This window comes from Penicillium roqueforti (genome assembly GCF_015533775.1).
Source record: "Penicillium roqueforti strain LCP96 04111 chromosome Unknown scaffold_02, whole genome shotgun sequence".
In the NCBI taxonomy this organism is placed as follows: Eukaryota; Fungi; Ascomycota; class Eurotiomycetes; order Eurotiales; family Aspergillaceae; genus Penicillium; species Penicillium roqueforti.
Window position 1 is genome coordinate 70960 of NW_024067566.1, and position 16612 is coordinate 87571.

The 16612-nt window shown below is 48.3% G+C and overlaps 5 protein-coding genes across 5 annotated transcripts; 2 read left to right on the top strand and 3 right to left on the bottom strand.

Moving 5' to 3' along the window:
• Window positions 1-245: 245 nt before the first annotated feature.
• LCP9604111_1477 (cytochrome P450) lies at window positions 246-2043 on the bottom strand (the record flags this gene model as incomplete). Its single annotated transcript, XM_039068847.1, has 5 exons — window positions 246-338; window positions 398-1168; window positions 1231-1349; window positions 1408-1660; window positions 1807-2043. The coding sequence occupies 5 exons, from the start codon at window positions 2041-2043 to the stop codon at window positions 246-248; spliced, it is 1473 nt and encodes a 490-aa protein (XP_038931604.1).
• An 812-nt stretch (window positions 2044-2855) lies between these two features.
• On the top strand, window positions 2856-4173 carry LCP9604111_1478 (uncharacterized protein; the record flags this gene model as incomplete). The annotated part of the gene is made up of 5 exons (XM_039068848.1): window positions 2856-3029; window positions 3095-3470; window positions 3534-3651; window positions 3722-3789; window positions 3851-4173. 5 exons carry the CDS (start codon window positions 2856-2858, stop codon window positions 4171-4173), a joined length of 1059 nt encoding a protein of 352 aa, XP_038931605.1.
• A 484-nt stretch (window positions 4174-4657) lies between these two features.
• On the bottom strand, window positions 4658-6309 carry LCP9604111_1479 (uncharacterized protein; the record flags this gene model as incomplete). Its single annotated transcript, XM_039068849.1, has 3 exons — window positions 4658-4872; window positions 4930-4995; window positions 5070-6309. 3 exons carry the CDS (start codon window positions 6307-6309, stop codon window positions 4658-4660), a joined length of 1521 nt encoding a protein of 506 aa, XP_038931606.1.
• A 1292-nt stretch (window positions 6310-7601) lies between these two features.
• LCP9604111_1480 (ankyrin repeat protein) lies at window positions 7602-9334 on the top strand (the record flags this gene model as incomplete). The annotated part of the gene is made up of 6 exons (XM_039068851.1): window positions 7602-8225; window positions 8283-8505; window positions 8563-8964; window positions 9015-9122; window positions 9182-9240; window positions 9299-9334. The coding sequence occupies 6 exons, from the start codon at window positions 7602-7604 to the stop codon at window positions 9332-9334; spliced, it is 1452 nt and encodes a 483-aa protein (XP_038931607.1).
• Window positions 9335-11426: 2092 nt separating this feature from the next.
• Window positions 11427-13407, bottom strand: LCP9604111_1481 (Dyp-type peroxidase; the record flags this gene model as incomplete). The annotated part of the gene is made up of 8 exons (XM_039068852.1): window positions 11427-11716; window positions 11769-12164; window positions 12228-12334; window positions 12391-12501; window positions 12562-12663; window positions 12720-13036; window positions 13088-13310; window positions 13367-13407. 8 exons carry the CDS (start codon window positions 13405-13407, stop codon window positions 11427-11429), a joined length of 1587 nt encoding a protein of 528 aa, XP_038931608.1.
• Window positions 13408-16612: the final 3205 nt, after the last annotated feature.

Genomic DNA, 16612 nt, shown 5'->3' on the forward strand with positions numbered 1-16612 from the left:
TATCAGTGATCCGCTACTACATAATGACTTGATGCATGGCAATCTTCCAAGGACTTGGGTATTCTTAATGGTTTGGCGGCGTTTTCTAGGCTTGGACTTTGATACCCTATGCGGTATGGACAAATTATTTCTACTCAATCCATATTGCATGCAACTCAGATCTTTCGTGTATTCATTAGATCTCCCTAGAGTCCGCTTCGGGCGTTTTTATCTCTACCTACCAGTTGGCCCTCGGACACCCCTTTTCATCGGCGCCGAATGACCATGGGCATATCGTACTGATACACGAACCAGGCATTTTGATAGTTCCATTCATGCTTGGGGTCGACCAATTGAATCTATACCGCGAGTTAGCACCAAAAAGCTGGAATCCAACAAACGCCAATAAACCACTCACATCGAACGAGGTGTACAGCGACGCGATCAGCTTTTTGATCTCCAACGTAGCGAGATACCGGCCCATGCAAACCCGGCCTCCGCCGCCGAAAGATAAGTCGACAGTATCCTTCATCCGACGCAGGCGAACCTCGAAGTTCTCCGGGCTTTCGTCCTTGCCCTGCAGCCAGCGATCCGGATTGAAGTCATCCGCATCATCCCCGAACACTCCGAAATCACGGTTCGTGACAAAGGGGTTAATCCCGACCTTAGTACCCGCGGGGAGATATCGTCCGTCCGGAAGCGTGAATCCACCCTCTGGAACGATACGCTCGAAGATCATGGCAATACCAGGGTTGACGCGCAGGGCTTCACGAATGACGGCATCCAGGTACGGCAAGTCGCGGATCTCCTTCCAGGGAGCGGGGGCAGAGATACCGGCGGATTGAAGTTCGGCGACAAGTCTGGCCGTCGCAGCAGGTGATTTGGCTAGGTAGTAAACGGCAGCACGCATGGTGGCTGAGCTTGTGTCCCCTCCAGCGAGAATGCTCAGCATCAGCCAGTTAACAATTTGGTTGTCATCAACGAGATCGGGGTACGTTTCTTTCAGCTGCACATATTTGTCGAGCGTGTGATCGACAGTACCGGCGGAGATTTTTTTCTCAGCAAGCTGGGCCTGATACTCGGCGACGACTCTGAAGGCGTAGAGGACACCTGTCAAGGTGGGCTTGGGCCCAATGCGCTTGATTGGGTTCTTGTCGAGGAAGTTGTCAACCCAGGGGATTTGAGAGACCTGGTGGGACGTATCAGTCACCCTCCTTGCTTACGCTGAATCATTGATATCGCAGTTCTTACCGGTGCGAAGTATCTCAGGCCAGCAGTGGAGTCTGTGATCAAATTGTCGACATCCTTCTCCTGGTCAATGAATCCATAGTGCCGACCAAAGCTGTAATTGGCGGTCACATCCCAGGCGACTATGTGATGTGTTAGCTGAAAGCTGCGCAGGCTGCTAGGGGGCATTTGAGAGCTCACAGAAACCAATCCATTCATCTGCCGGGCAAACCTTTCCTGCGTTATCACCATCGACAAATCTCAGCGCAAGCTTGTCCACAAACTTTGTTATTGTTTCATCGATGAAAGGCTCGTATTCCAGAACCTTAGTCATGGTCCACAGGCCCCGGATAGGTCGGATGTTCTGGTTATGCCAATCTTCATCCTGGGTGTTGAAGAGATTCGACATTCGATGGCCTTCAATCAGTACATCATTGGGGCGGTACATATCACTCTTTACTCATGGTTACGACTGGTCAGCATGGCCTATTCTCACATCTAAAAGGACGGCATTGACTAGGAGACGATATATCCAACCTTTTTCCATGGATTGCGAGTGGAATAAATTGTCCGAATTAGATTCGGGTCTGATATGCTCACGCAATTGGGCCCGACCTGCACCGCTGTGCCATATTTCCGATGTAATTGAACATTCTTCAGATCAATACGTCCGCCATATGCATGAGCCGCACGCCAAACATCAGTGATCTTCGCCAACGCCGGGCCAGGGATGGATTTCAAACGCGAAAAGAACACATCTGAAATCAACTTTGTCACAACAAGCAAACCCAGAGTGGCCAAGGCCTGGGCCCACAGGCTGGAAGGAAGAGAGATCATGTCCAACGTGTATAATGTGCGCGCACGGAAGTCAGTGCAGTGCAGTGCAGCAAGGGGATTCCGAGTCCAATTCACTGCCAATAGTTAGACTTTCGAGAAGTGCAACACAGTCGGCAGTTGCAGCTTTTCAATGCCCCTCGAAGCCCCTAACCCCTAGGGCTGCTGAGATAACGGCAGGACGCGATTTGTCCATTTTTCAACACGAGCGGGGTTCTTTGCGGGAAACAAGTGAAAGACGCGAAGAAGCGCCAATGATTCTCCAATGATATGGAAATTATATCCAAGTGGGCTTTAGCTTTCGTATTCTGGCGCGGGTGGACGGAATGTGGAGTCGGTGATTGATTGTCGACGGCTATGAATGGCTCTTCGATGACCCGACTTTCCCAATGCGGCTATGATAACCTTGGCTCTAGAGCGGTTCTGCCCTAGCGCCCGGAAGAGATACCATGGATCTGTAACAGCCTCTCGTTATTGTGACAGATCCACCGCCGCCACTACCATTGTAACCGAGTCAATGCACAATGGCATACTTGTTCATACCGGGAAGGCGGCCCAAGTTGACCGATCGCATCGCTTTGAGATCCACTTGGGAAGTATGAGTCCCACTTGCTGTGACAATAATTAACTTTTTCAGACTTCGCCCCTGTCGTATTTCATATTGTCGGGACGTTTTAGTTTCCGAGATATGACACCCTGTTGACAATGCCCATGCGCTTGAAATAATCCGTGGTGTGTCCACATCTGGGGACGTTGGATCTTTAAACCGACGGGTATACCCCGGACTGTCTGCACAGCATTGGTGAATACTCAGAATGTCGTCTAGCGGGGGTGCATCTCTCCTACCGGAGAGCCAGGCTCCTACAGTGAAGGGTGTGATGTGGACGATGTCGATGGTTCCTTTGGTCTTCGTTTTCCTGCGCTTGTATGTGCGAGTATACATGCGGAGAGTGTTTGGCTGGGATGACGGCATTGCAATCGCGGCAATTGTAAGGGACTCCTTTTCGTGACTGACTGACTTGGATGATCTTGCTAACTTCAATTCCCTTGGTAGGGTTGTCTGATTGGATACGCTGCTGTCTCCCATGTCGCTGCAAACCTGGGATTAGGGCAACACCTTGAAATTGTCCAGAAAAACCCCGATAACCTCATCCAGGTGGCGCTCTTATGCAACATTGGCGAATCTCTGGCAATCATTGCATGCACCCTCGGCAAGACGTCCTTTGCTGTCACATTGCTTCGGATCGTGGTCCGCAGATGGATGGTTATTTTGCTATGGTTCGTGATTGTTACAATGAACATTGTCAACATCTTGGCTGCGCTCTTTGTCTTCCTGCAATGCAAAGATCCTCGGCATCTGTGGAATCCGATGATCCCATCGGAGTGTTGGCCGTCGCATATCTTTACGCATTTCTCTCTCTTTGTTGGTGGTGAGTCTGCTCGCAGAAGTCTGCTTTGGTTGTGATTGACGACTAACACGTAAACTCCCTCAGCTTATTCTGGAGCACAAGATTTCGTCCTAGCCCTGCTACCATGGACGATTGTGTGGAATTTGCAAATGAAGAAGAAGGAAAAGCTTGGTGTGGTCGTTGCAATGAGTCTTGGAATCTTGTAAGTCCTTGGGCGGAAGCCCTTGCAAACCTCGAACCGTCCCACATGCTGATTGACTTATCTCTTCAAGTGCAGGCGCAGCATCCATAGTCAAGACCATCCACCTCGTGGCCCTCTCAGCCAAATCCGACTTCACATGTACGCCACCATTGTTACCTTCTTCGTCTCTTGTCAGGACTAATTTGCTTTCTTTGCTTAGGGGAACTCGCTCCCTTATTAATCTGGGCAGCAGTTGAAGACGGTCTCGCTATCACCGCTGCATCTATTCCCGCGCTTAAGCCTCTCTTGACAAGGATGTTCCCCAGCACATCAGCGGACAGTTATAACATGATCGCGTATCCAAAACAGCCCCCCAGCCGCAAGATATTCGACAACTCCCAGGGCGAAACGCAGACGGATATTGGACACACGAGTGTTCATGACACGGGAAGTCAAACAGCGATCCTAGAGCCTATCGTTCCAAAGGGCGAAAATATCAATATGATAACCGAGGTGTCGGTGACCTATAATCACGGCTCGTGAAGGACTTTGAGACAGAAGAATCACCACAAGCAACGGGAAGCGGTCGACCTTAACATGCGAATATAATTACTCTCAATAGACGATTTCATCTGGATTTCATGACCATAGACCCTAATTGTTTGTCTCAAGTCGTAACCCCGTTCGTGGTGCGAGAAGGTCAGGGTAAATCTCGTGGCCCTGTATGATTTGTTTATACCCACTTCGAGTATCTCACTTGACAGTAATCTGAGATGTTGAATTTAATGGAAGATTTCTTCGGGAATGAAAGATGAGAGATCTGGGAGAGGCCTAAACAGTGCAACGTGATATGCCAAAGATATAACACGTGGAGAAAGGCCTAGTTACAATAGTTGGAAAAAGTCACTCAAGAGGAAAATATTTAGTCTGCTGGTGCTCTCCCTAACACTAGAAAGTCGACCGTGATTATTTCCCCCTCTGCATCGTTACTATCCCCGTCTCCAAAGTATCTCGTGGTTGCTTAGTTTCAAACCAGAAGCTGCCCAGAACTAAATAGCGACGACTTGGTGGGGACCGTACCAAGCCCGGTCGACCGCATGTAACAAGCTCTGTCATTACCGTCTGTTTTCCACATGAATCGCACACACTTCTTAGCGCCCTTGTAGTTGGCGCACTTCTCAGCGCAGTCCTTGAAAGAGTTCGCCCTGCCAGTACCCAAGTCTGCTGGTCCGGGGTCATCAACTTTCCAGAAGTTAGCATGGCATGTCCCTACTATGAGATTTTATAGGGTAGACAAACGCTTAGCATAGTGAATCTTGAATTTCTCGTTTCCAGCCGTGATGATGCATTGATCGTCGCGAAGCTCTGTGACTCAGTGGTCAGTATCGGTTGAGCAGTGAAATGCGATACCGCGGGAGTCATTGAATTTCATTACTTACCGGCGTCGAAAAGGTTTGTGCGGCATTTTCCATCGGCGCCTTCTCCGTTGCAATTAACATTGAGAGCATCATACGACTGCTGGAGTGTGTCTAGTTTGCCTTTGAGCGATGTGATCTGCGAGTTGAGGGCGGTGATCTCATCATTTTTATTGGTGAGATCCAGAGCCAATTTGTTCTTGTCGTTCTCGCACTGCTGCTTCTGGATGCTGAGGTCGCCCTTTTCTGATTCACACTTATGTTGCTCCGCACGACATTCTTTTTTCTTCTCTTCAATTTCACCAGAGTGGCGACGGCAGTCCTCTTCGGCACTCTGGGCCGTCAGCTTGTCCGCTTCGCATTGCGCCAATTTCGCTGGATCCACCTGGTTTGTTTGACATATTTCGAGGTTGTGCTTAGCTTGCTCTAGGTCATTTTGACAGGTGTCCTTGCTATTGTCGCACTCCTTCTTATCCTGAAGGCACTGTTCCTTCTCTTTGGCGCATTGTTCCTTCTCCTCCACGTACTTTTCGCACTGCGGTTCGGGAGTCGGGGGGTCGATATTCTCGATTTTAACGATTGACATAAACTTGGTTGCCTGCTGTTGATCTTTATTGCTGCTAAGGACGAAGAAGCAGTTGCCGGCTTTGTGATCACCCAGTGTTCTGAAGGAAATTGCCTCGCAGTCCTCTGACGCGCAGAGCGAAGCACATTCGAGGGCATTGGCCGCCGGCCTGCTGATTTTATTCAGCGAAGACAGGATAGTCTTGCAAGTCCATTTCCAACGGCCATTACCAATAACAACCTCGTCTTCTTGCTTGTCTGGATTAGAGCAGCATGCGTTACGATCATCCGACTCCAAACAGGATGGAAATACCTCCGTAAAGGTAATCCACTCTTCATCGGACCTCTGATCCAGGTTGTCTCCTAGGACAAAGAAGCAGTTGTTTCCGCGGGGTGGCTTGCCGTGTGCCTTGAAAGATGATGCTTCACAGGACAGGTCATCTGCACAGAGTGATGCACACTCGTGGGCATTGCTGACTTTTTGGGCTGTTTTGGGATTGAGAGACCCCAAGGCCGATCCGCAAGTGAACTTGAAGGTGCGGTCATCAATTGTCACCTCACCAGTGGGAGTGGGCGCACCACTGGTACAGCAGTCATTAGGAGTAGCTGAGGACAGGCATACCGAGCCGACGCCGATTGGGATTTGGTTGGCGAAGGCCGAAGCCGCGCCTAGCAGCAAGAGGAATGATTTGGCAGTCATCGTCAATCAAGAAACAAAAGAAAGAACTGTCTCTGGTTGTCGCAGAAAGGCAAGAGGAATTGCAGGTGCTCAAAGCTTGAATAAATAGCATAGCGACACGGCCAGGTCCTCCACAACCCCTTTTCTCTCCCCCGCGTTATAGCCCCACTTTGATATTAAGACATGATGCAAAGTACTACTCCATAAGCGATCGTTAAGGAGAGAAGAGGTGTCAAAATCATAGATCGAGTGATAAGTTACATTGGTGGACCTGGAAGTGGGTAGCTGGAGTGGGTAGCTGGAGTGGGTAGCTGGAGTGGGTAGCTGGAGTGGGTAGCTAGGACTCTGGGATGGCCAGATGATTCGGTTCAGCTCAGCTTCTGCAGGATGTGGAGCTGGAAAATTGCAGATCCCCAGAAAGCCTAAAAGGAGAAGATAAGCCAACTGCGGAACGAATGAAAAATCGGTAAATGGCCAATTTTATGCAGGCAACAAAAGCCAATATAAGCAAAGTCGTCCGTGGTCGCTAGTTCGATGTGATCGACGCTGTTATGGAAGAAACATCTAAGAATATCGATTTGCTGGGCACTGCCTATAAAAAGCCCTAATACCGCCTTCCGGATCCGTCACGCGGAGTCCACTTTCTAATTTCCGGCCCGTTCCGCGGGGAACCGGTGGGTCGAGCCTTCCAACTTATCAATAACGTCATGCCAGGGAGTACGTACAGCTCCCGTCAGATAGATGCACTCAACAGGAGAACGCTATAGGCTGACCTTGTGCAGCATCGGAGTGAGCCAATCAGTTGCCAATGGTGCAGCAGATGGCTCAGCTGAAGGCGGCCTGTCCTAGCTGAGCCAACCTGCAGAAACTAGTGTCGCTTTGAGATTTTCCCAATGGCGCAGCTGCCGTGCAACCCTCCTGATCCCGTCCCCTGGAGAAACTATGTCACATTGGAGTCACCCTTTCGTCCCATGATGGATAGGCCAGGTCGCCCCCCTTGTGCTGACGTCACTTTCATTAAGGTTCATGGTCGCGTATTGGCTCACAATCTGTCGGTATCTTTTTGGAGGGCAATTGCTGGGTGATACATCTCCTGTATTTACAGAATTGAGCTGAACTGACAGGCATTACGCGTCAACGGACGCGATGGGGCTGCCTGAAAGCGGCAGACAAGAAGGGGGTGTCTTCCCCTCCACCTAAGGATATAAGTACGACTTGAATCGATGAATCGTGACCTTCATCCTTTTCCCAAAGCAATTTGGTCTACCTTAGCTCAGCAATAACTCAAGTGACTCGCGACAGAGATCTTCATAATGACGGCAAACCTTCACACTCATGCGAAGAGCGGAACTCTAAATCTGAAGAACATTGTCCAATTCCTTATCCAGGTAGAAGTCAATGACGAAGATAGCTATGGTGATACGGCCCTTGACTTGGCAATTCGAAACGGCCATGTTGGTGCTGTAAAGCTGCTTTTGCAGAACGATGCGGATGCCAACAGAGTATCTTCGGATGGCAAGACCCCCCTCTATGCGGCCACGCAGGCACCAAACAGCGGTCGCATTGTCGAGCTTCTGCTCAAGCACGGCGCCAAGCCTGATGAGCCGGTCTCACAGCAGAAAGGTGACACCCCGTTGATGTCGGCAATTCGACTAGGCACTAGCCCCGAGGCCATCCGTGCCCTCATCGAGGCTGGAGCAGCCATGGATAGGCCAAATGACCTTGGAGAAACGCCTGCGAGCCTTGCTGAAAAGTCTACCAACACCGCTGTCTCCAAGGCTATTCGTCCCAAGGACGATAAGCCAGCGTGGAAGCCTGAGCTAGAGAATCTTCTCGTTAGCTCCGGTCTTTTCGCCCTGGCATACTTCAAAAACTTCAAGGACGTCGGCATAAACGCCATAAATCGTGTTGCTGCATTGGCGGAGCCATTGCCAGGCGTATGTATCTTGTCATCGACATTCTCTCATTTCTAAATTTGCCTAATCCCGAAATAGCAAACTACGTATCCCCGCACGGTGGAAGAGTTCAAGTCAAACCTTCATAAATTAATCAAGAAAAAGGGTCTTGAGGACTTCTACCCAGAGGGCAATGAATACGTGGCCAAGGTAGCGGAGAACGCATTCAAGATCCTGAACGATTCAACCATCCCGGGTGCAACACCCAAGAATGTGACCATCATGTCCCACCTGGCGTTGTATCAGCCTATTCTATACTGCGGTAAGCCAAAGTCATCACATCGCATATGAACACCATGCTTATACTCGTTGCCTCTAGATGATAGTGGCTCGATGGATACTGACAACCGCATGAGCCTTCAGGCAGCCATGGTTGAAAATATGGCACATCTCATCACGGCGGCTGCTACCGAGGATCAAAGGCTTGTTCATCTTCGCTTCATCAATAAGGACGACAAATTTGATAATCTCAACCCCAACGAGCTTTCCTTGAAGATGAATTTCTCCCCAACAGGATCGACTAGACTGGGCTCGAACCTGAAAGATAAAGTCTTGGATGACTTTCTCTATGGCCCAATTAACAAGGGCTATGTGCTCTCGCGGCCCCTTCTTATCCTGACCGTCACCGATGGAGCTCCAAACAGTGAAGATCCTGATGCATACGAAAATGAAGTCAGGGCATCTCTGAACTTTGTGAAGGCCAACGGATACGGAGACGAAGGTAAGCTTTGGTCGTAGTTCTACGTCGACGATACCGCTAACCCTGCATAGCCGTCCGTTATGACCTTAGCCAGGTGGGCAACGCGCCTGAGGCTACTGCATTTTTGGAAAGCTGGGAGATGAATGATCTTGTCCCCAACAGGATCAACGTGACTGCTGGTAAGTGATAACTGAAGTAAATTAGAAGTAACATGGATCAGTCTAACTTTCAAATACAGAACATTTGGATGCCCAGTTCGAGAACTTGAGAGACAACCAGGCTGATCTCAATAATTGGGTACGTCTTCCCGGGTGTTCTATTGGATTTTGACGCACTACTGACGAGTTCATTTTAGCTCCTGGAGAGACTCGAAGAGCTGGTCAAATATTAGATAGTGTCTTGCAGATGGAAATGAAAGGTCTCTTGACTCTCATTGCGATTTTTGTAATCATTGCAGGAAATTTGAAAAAGAAAAAGTATCCAATCTCCCCAACAACTAGGAGTGAAGCAATATGCGGCCACAACTAGATATATACCGGAGCGAGTTGAATAAGTGGTACTTAGAAGCAACAATGAATAATTAAGTAAAAAGAATGACTGAGTCTGTTCAAGCTAGACAGTGTGCCACGGACTAGAACTGCTTCGTCGAGATATCACACTGTTGGTGGCTAGCTGGGGTGGGTCCGTAGATCTGAACTTTAACTACCTACTCCGTACCTATCCTTGCGTCAAGAACAGGAGAACAATATTTGATCTACAATGTAGTATCGAAGTCGAAATGCGATAGCGTATTCTCGGGGGACCGTTACGTCCCAAGTCTAATTACCAAGGTGGCCGTAGGCTGATCTCGAAAAATCGATATGACACTATCATTTTCACCAGATTGTGGAGGTGGAGTACTACTTCACATACATGGGACCATGGATTCGAGGTGCCTTCCAGGCCACAGTTCAACCCAAGCTCATTCCTTCAATTGTGGCAATCTTCCATCCTTCGTTGGTGTCATATTGCTGATCTAGCTCGAGCAGCAAGTCCAGCAGGGCTATTCAACAGATTAGTATCAAGCCGAAGGATAATTGGAGTGGACACATACTTCATCATCGACGTCGAGCTGTGTAGACACCCAACCGCCCTGGCAGGGATAAGGGTCATCACGGCAGGTAGTCAGGCAGGTAGGGTCATCATCGGAAGTGGCATCCTTGGCCCAAGCACTAGAGACAGCCAACGCGAGAGTGGCAAATAGGAAGGTTGAGAACTGCATCGTGACGGGTTGTTTAAGGTCAAAATTGTTTTGGTCAAGTAGGAGAAGATGTAAGTAGACAAGGTAATGGAGTGAGTCGTGACTGTAGAGGTTATTTATATGAGCTTCATATCCATCCTCCAGCTTCAGCTGTGCTGTAATTTCTCTAGCCATAGATGCATGATGTATAAGACTTAGCTATTGAGAAATGTGGGCCAGCGCTAGCAACATTCTCCAATAAACCGTATGCTTTCCACGTAAGGAACTGGGGCCTTTTTTCAGTGTAGCTGAATATTTGGACAAGGTCGGTCAATAAAAACTTAAAGGTGCATTGCATAGGTCTCTATATCGCTCTCGACTGATTGGTCCTACCAAGATGCACGATAAATAGATCTACGGCTCAAGTTGCACCGCATGTAGGTATGATGACGATCGAATGCTGCAAGGTCGCCTCTTGCCCCATTCCGTTCACGGTGGACCGTTCCGTGCCGTGCAACCCTTTTTCTTTCATTTTTAGGGCCCTGCACAGCACTGGGGTACCCTCGTCATTGAAAATTCTACGCAAGGTTTGGGGCCACTCCGTTCTGCGTTCTACTACACCCTTGATGTTGGGGATCGCCATGAAAATCCATGGTTATACTACATAGAAAAACCACAAACTTAATCCTTTTGGCTTTTACCGCGGCGTACCCCGGAAGGAAGGGAAGATATCCATAAAATATACATTTAAGAAGATCACCGAAGTGACTAAAATGACTACCGAAATTACATGACATGACACGGCCGGCTTACTATACTTGTGATTCATAATTTCGGAAGCGATCATCACCACATATTTCAACCCACATCTTATACCAGTGGTATCCACGGTTCTAGATGGGCAAAACCCTTAGACATAACCGCATGCGCGTGTCAGTTACCCACACAGTACTCGGATCAATGTCCAACAATAGAAATCTCTTAGTAGAATGCCGTAACAACATAGTTTGGTCTCGACCGAGGAAAACCGGGCTAGTACTTGTGTATAGAGTTTCTTCTTTGCTGTTACCGGAATATGATCAAGTTTAATGCTCAAGTGAAGGAGAAGAATGGCGTAATCAGGTCATGTTCCAAGGTTTGCTAACTACATAGTTACCGACAGAGCACCCAACTATCTACCAGCAAAGGTTAAAGGCCAAAAAAATCCCAGCAGCACAGCATATCATTGTCAAGTGGACGTATGTGGACAAACTAATGTACCCGCTTATTTGCAAAGAGTGTCCTGCATTCCAGAAATGGAAGGAGCGAAGAAGTACTCACCACCGCGAGGGATGACCCAGCGTTCGATGGGAATGTAGTGCTTGTTCGGGGTTGGCACGGGCTTCTCAACATCGGGAAAGTTTGCAACAGGGGCTGGGTGCTCGTATTTGGTAACATCGTCCTCCGCGCGGTAGTCGGGAGGCATTTGGCCGATGATAGCGTCGATACCCTGGGGCGCGATATTTCCCATCTTGGCAGTGAAATCAACAGGTTTATCCTCCTTGTTTGCCCATTCTGCAGAGCTGTTAGTCCTCAACGTGGTTGTAAATTTAGCGAGAATACAGACCTTTCTGGACAAATCGGAATCCGTTGGTGATGCTGCTCTGGTAGGAAACAAACAACAGACCACGATCATGCTGGGACACACCGCCGGCCTTCTCATTGTTCAGTGTCAGTGGTCCGTAGGGAATTCCCCGTCGCAACATAAGATGCTTCTCGTAATTGGGGAAGTCATCTCGAGGCCCACACTTCCGGATGTGGGCAGCGTAAGGACATTTGGTTTGGTCCTCAGGGTTGTAAGTGAAGGCATCCGTGTGATTTATCTGTTCCAGCTTTTTAAATTCCGCTTCGGGGTCTTTATTCTCCTTTTTCCACTGTGTGAACAACTTCTTCTTGTTCTCGATAGGATCGGGGTTCAACATAGGCGATGGATCTTGGTCTGGGTAAAGTTCAAGCGGGGCTCCTGTACATATCAAATAAGTGAATGCTGCAAGTAAAGGAATACACAGCAAGCAGACGATCTTACCGTTGGGCCATCGTCCAACAACACGGGAGGAGAATTTGCGAAGCTCTGCTGCAGATCGTTCGTTAATGCCCTCAGCGACCACTTTCTTAGTGTTGCGGGCACACCAACTGAAAGTGACATGTTAAGAATATTGTAGCAGAAGAAAGCCAAAGAGGACACGTACGCGACGAACTCGGGTGTTCTCTGTTCGTATGTGCGGAACACCATGAAGCTTCCCTCGTTGGCCCAAGCTGGGTGATTCCCTTGATCGCCTTCGCCTCCAACAAGAATAGCACTAAAGAGGTCGTCAGCGACTAAATTCACTGACACTTGGTGTAAAAAGTCTAGAGCTTACCCAGCCTGAATTGGCTTCAAACCCTTCTTGGCTTCTTCGACCTTTGCATCGGTGTCTAGACCAATGACAACTGGCTGGGAGATACCATCAACCCATCCAAAGCTAAACCGTAGATGTTAGTCTTGCAGGATTTATGCAATGCGCCTGAAGTATCATACTGTTCTCTGTCATCATCAAGGACATGTCCCTGCTGCCGGAAGACAAGTTGGATACTTGGCTTTGGCTTGTCGACCTCGAGACCAACTTCGAAAGTCTGCTCAACCATTTTGATGGTATCGACTAATGTCTTCTCACTTTCACCGGTTATAGTGAAGACACCGTCGAGGTATCCAGATCGTGGGGTGAATTGGTGGAACCAATCATGCTGGTCATCGAGACCGTTATGCTTTTTCTTGTCATCTCCCTCAAGGGGGTAGGTCATATCCTCCCACTGGCCGTTGTTGAAGACATCATCGGTGAATGCCTCGGCTCCAAGCTGGCATGGTTTAGCACGCTCTTATAATCACCGGGTAGTCTCATAACTCACCTTTGCTAGACCTTTGGCAGAGAAGGCAACATTGATGGCAGACATATGGACGAGACCTTTGAGAGTACCCTCTTCCTTCTTCTGGTAGATTCCTTTTCTGAATCTCTCAGCATCGCGGGCAGTCGTCAGATTAGGAATAAGGGCGGCCAAGTGTTTCTTGAACAGCTCAGGGTTAGTGATGCGGAAGAAGACAAAAAGCTCGTGCTTCTTGGACAGACGGGGCCTGGAATTATTAGAATCAAATCCGAAACTGGAATACCAAGAAGGGTATTGACTTACCAGATGTCTCCCTGGATGTTCTTCTTGTTGGGGGGTGCCATTTTAACGACTAGGTCAATTGTTTCCAGTTGCAGTCGTTCTAGGAAAAGACTTTTGAGGGGTGAAGGGGCGAGGGATATGCAGAGCTTTCTTATAATTTTAGCTACACCATACAATGGCTAATGCTTGGAAATCGGGCGAGGTCGAGACGTAAGAGCATGCCGCGGCCAAGCATCAATGATGCTGCTACTACATACTCCACGTAGCATGAGCTGCAAGCAGATTGTTCTTTCGTATCCATCTACGACATAGATAGACTAATCACATTCCGTGATGTAAGGTGGCTGTCCCGAGAATTACTGTACAACCATGCGATACAAATCGAGAATATCACTGTACCAGCTGACATTGTCCCATCTACCGTGGCTGCCTGTGAAAGAGACCAGAATGACGTGTTTAGATAGAAGGAGTCGATCCATTCCCCAACGGAGCGGTCCGAGTTTATGTAGTGCTCCACATTGTTGCAATAGGCATACATTGATGCATCGCTGGAGACATGGAAGTGAGATATTCGCAGCTTTGGTATGGTAGAGATACTGTACACGATCCTGGCATATGCAGTCTGGATACTACATTATCTCCTCTGATTGGAATGCGACCCAACCACGTCTAGTGCCTGGAGTGCACTAAAAACTATCTGGCCTGAAACGTGCATCTCCTAGCTATTACGGTATATCACATGTACCTAGCTAGCACCTATCACCTTTCAATTATTATCAATTGAGCAACTGCAGATCCAGATCGGCCAAAATCATGCAGCGAATACATAATGTGACTTCACTACGCCAATCGAGATCTGCTGATTCTCACCGCCACCAAGTGAAAATGAATCGATCGAAAAGTAAAAAGATAAATGCAGACACATAGCGGGTCTCGGTGTAGCTACTGGATATGAACATGAAGAAATATAGAACTGAAAATAGGTAATAAAGTTCAATGACGCCTAAAAAAGTGAGAATTATCTACGCCTAGAGCTAGAAGATACCTAGTAGATTTGCCCTGCAAGATACTGATCGACAACCGTATCGGTGCTGAGAAACTATGCCAGATACTCACCGTAAATCTCTCCCGGAGGATCAAATTTGATCAACTCACGGTCGAGGTACTGGATTGGACGAGTCGAGTCGGGTCAGGCTGGCGCATGATACAGTTGAATGAAAAGAGCTGGAGAGTAGTTGGTGGCCTTGGGCCGATAGTTAGGCATTCTAGGTATCTAATACTCGATAGACGAAAAGAGCAAATAGTAACCAGGCAAACCACTTAGTTACTCACCCATAAACATGGTCAAAGCTATATCACCAAGACAGCGGGATCTGATACTTCTCCCAATTACCAGGAGTATCAGCGTCCCTGAACTTCTCAATTCCACCAGCAACCCCATTCTCATCCACTTCCCAATCTCCCATTTCAACCCTCTCTGCCCAATTCAACAGCACCTTGTAAAGCTGAGCACCATGAGTTTCTCGAATCCCATTCCAACCACAGACTTGATAAAGTTTATGAGGATAATCTATCAGTTTATGACTGGCATATAATCCAATCTGCTCCCTAATAGTATCTCGGGCGTATCCTATAGACCCGATGCGACTGGTAAGAAGCAGTCTGGACATATTCCCGGAGTCCTGCATTCTGCCCTTGTTAATTTCTTCCGTGTATAAACCAGCAGGGATATCAATATTATCCAAAGCCCGGCCCCAGGGTGATAGATTGGACCCATCTGCTCGGACTAGGAGAAATGGCATTTCTTCGTCGTTAGCCTCATCGTCATTTTCATCCGGTTCACCTTGACCTATAGTACGACAGGCTACAAAGGGCTGGGTTTTCAATTCAGCAACAGACTGTATCCGGGTTCCCGGAGCAATGTAGCGGAAATGAATCTGGCGCACAGGAAGCGCGGAGCAAAAGCTTCATCAAGTACCGACTCTAGAAATTAGACATCGACCCGGGCTAATTGAACCGGGAGTAGAGTTTCAATTGACGTGAGTGAACGCAGCAATGGATTTATCGATATCCCGCAGCGTATATTGACAATACTCCTATGGGAAACTGGAGTAAGTGGTCGCTGATTTGTAGCCCACTCAGAAAATAAAAAAAGTGAAAGCCAGGATCCTCGTGTGACCATCCCCTCGATGGAGTGGATCTAGCTGAACGAAGAGACTGGGCGGGTTTAGGAGTTAAGCACGAGTCAAGGCTGACTGGGGGGTATTCTTCCCATCATGTCGTGGATGGGAGCGGAGAAATGACCGGCGCCGGTCCATGCATATTGCAGAATTTGATTGTGAAGCTCGGCGGATCGCTGAGGGTCGAAAGTGGACTCGGACATAGAAGGACTAGCTCAGGGGGAAAGCAATTGCAGCGTATGTTGTCAAAGCGAAAACAAATCCGAGATTTGGGTGGATTGCCTTAGCGTCTTTCGGGGTCTGATCTCGCTCATTCTAGAGGATAAGTCAGGGCTCAAACCCCATGCGTGATGTAACAAGTTTGGGTATGGAGTTATATGGCATGGAATAAATTGCTTCAGGTAGCTGACTGAATATAAAGCAGAATTATAGTTTAGTTGCATTCAGTTGCATGTCTTGGGCAGTACTTAGGAGACCAAAGGGGAAGGAGGATAATGGCCGAGGTCTGCGGAGGAGTAGACGGTGTCGGTTTAGACCGTATTGAAGGGTCTGTATCCGCTCTTCTACATATATATCGCCAAAAAGAAATTTAAATGCCCTTGCACAGCTAGTAGTCTTCTCCCAGCGCATTTGAAATAATAAACCAGTCCGTTCTTCAATAGTCAAAGAACGGAGTGAACAGCAGGATAAGAGTTGAAATGAGGTGTGTTGATGAGTAATTCGGAGCATCCGACGCTGACAAAGCTGGCAAGGACCACCAATCACCGGTTGCAAACCCCGATTTCGGGGTTTCGGTATCCGTTTTTGTGTGGGAGCCGCGTTTGTCGCAGGATTTGTTGCAAGGTCGAGAGAAAGGAGGGATTGGGTAATAGTTGCATGATTCATGAGGCGGGATTCGTGATTCCTGCAGCATTCATCTCATACCATACAATGTTGGAGGCTATAATATCTACAAGGACCGATCATCGTGGAGTTGCCTAATTGGAAAATGGGAACGTGGAACCGAGGATTAGACTCGGCAGGCTCCGATGGTCGGCCTTCGATCGACTCGTTTCGATAACATTGTAGACCAGATTTGCAGAGGGTG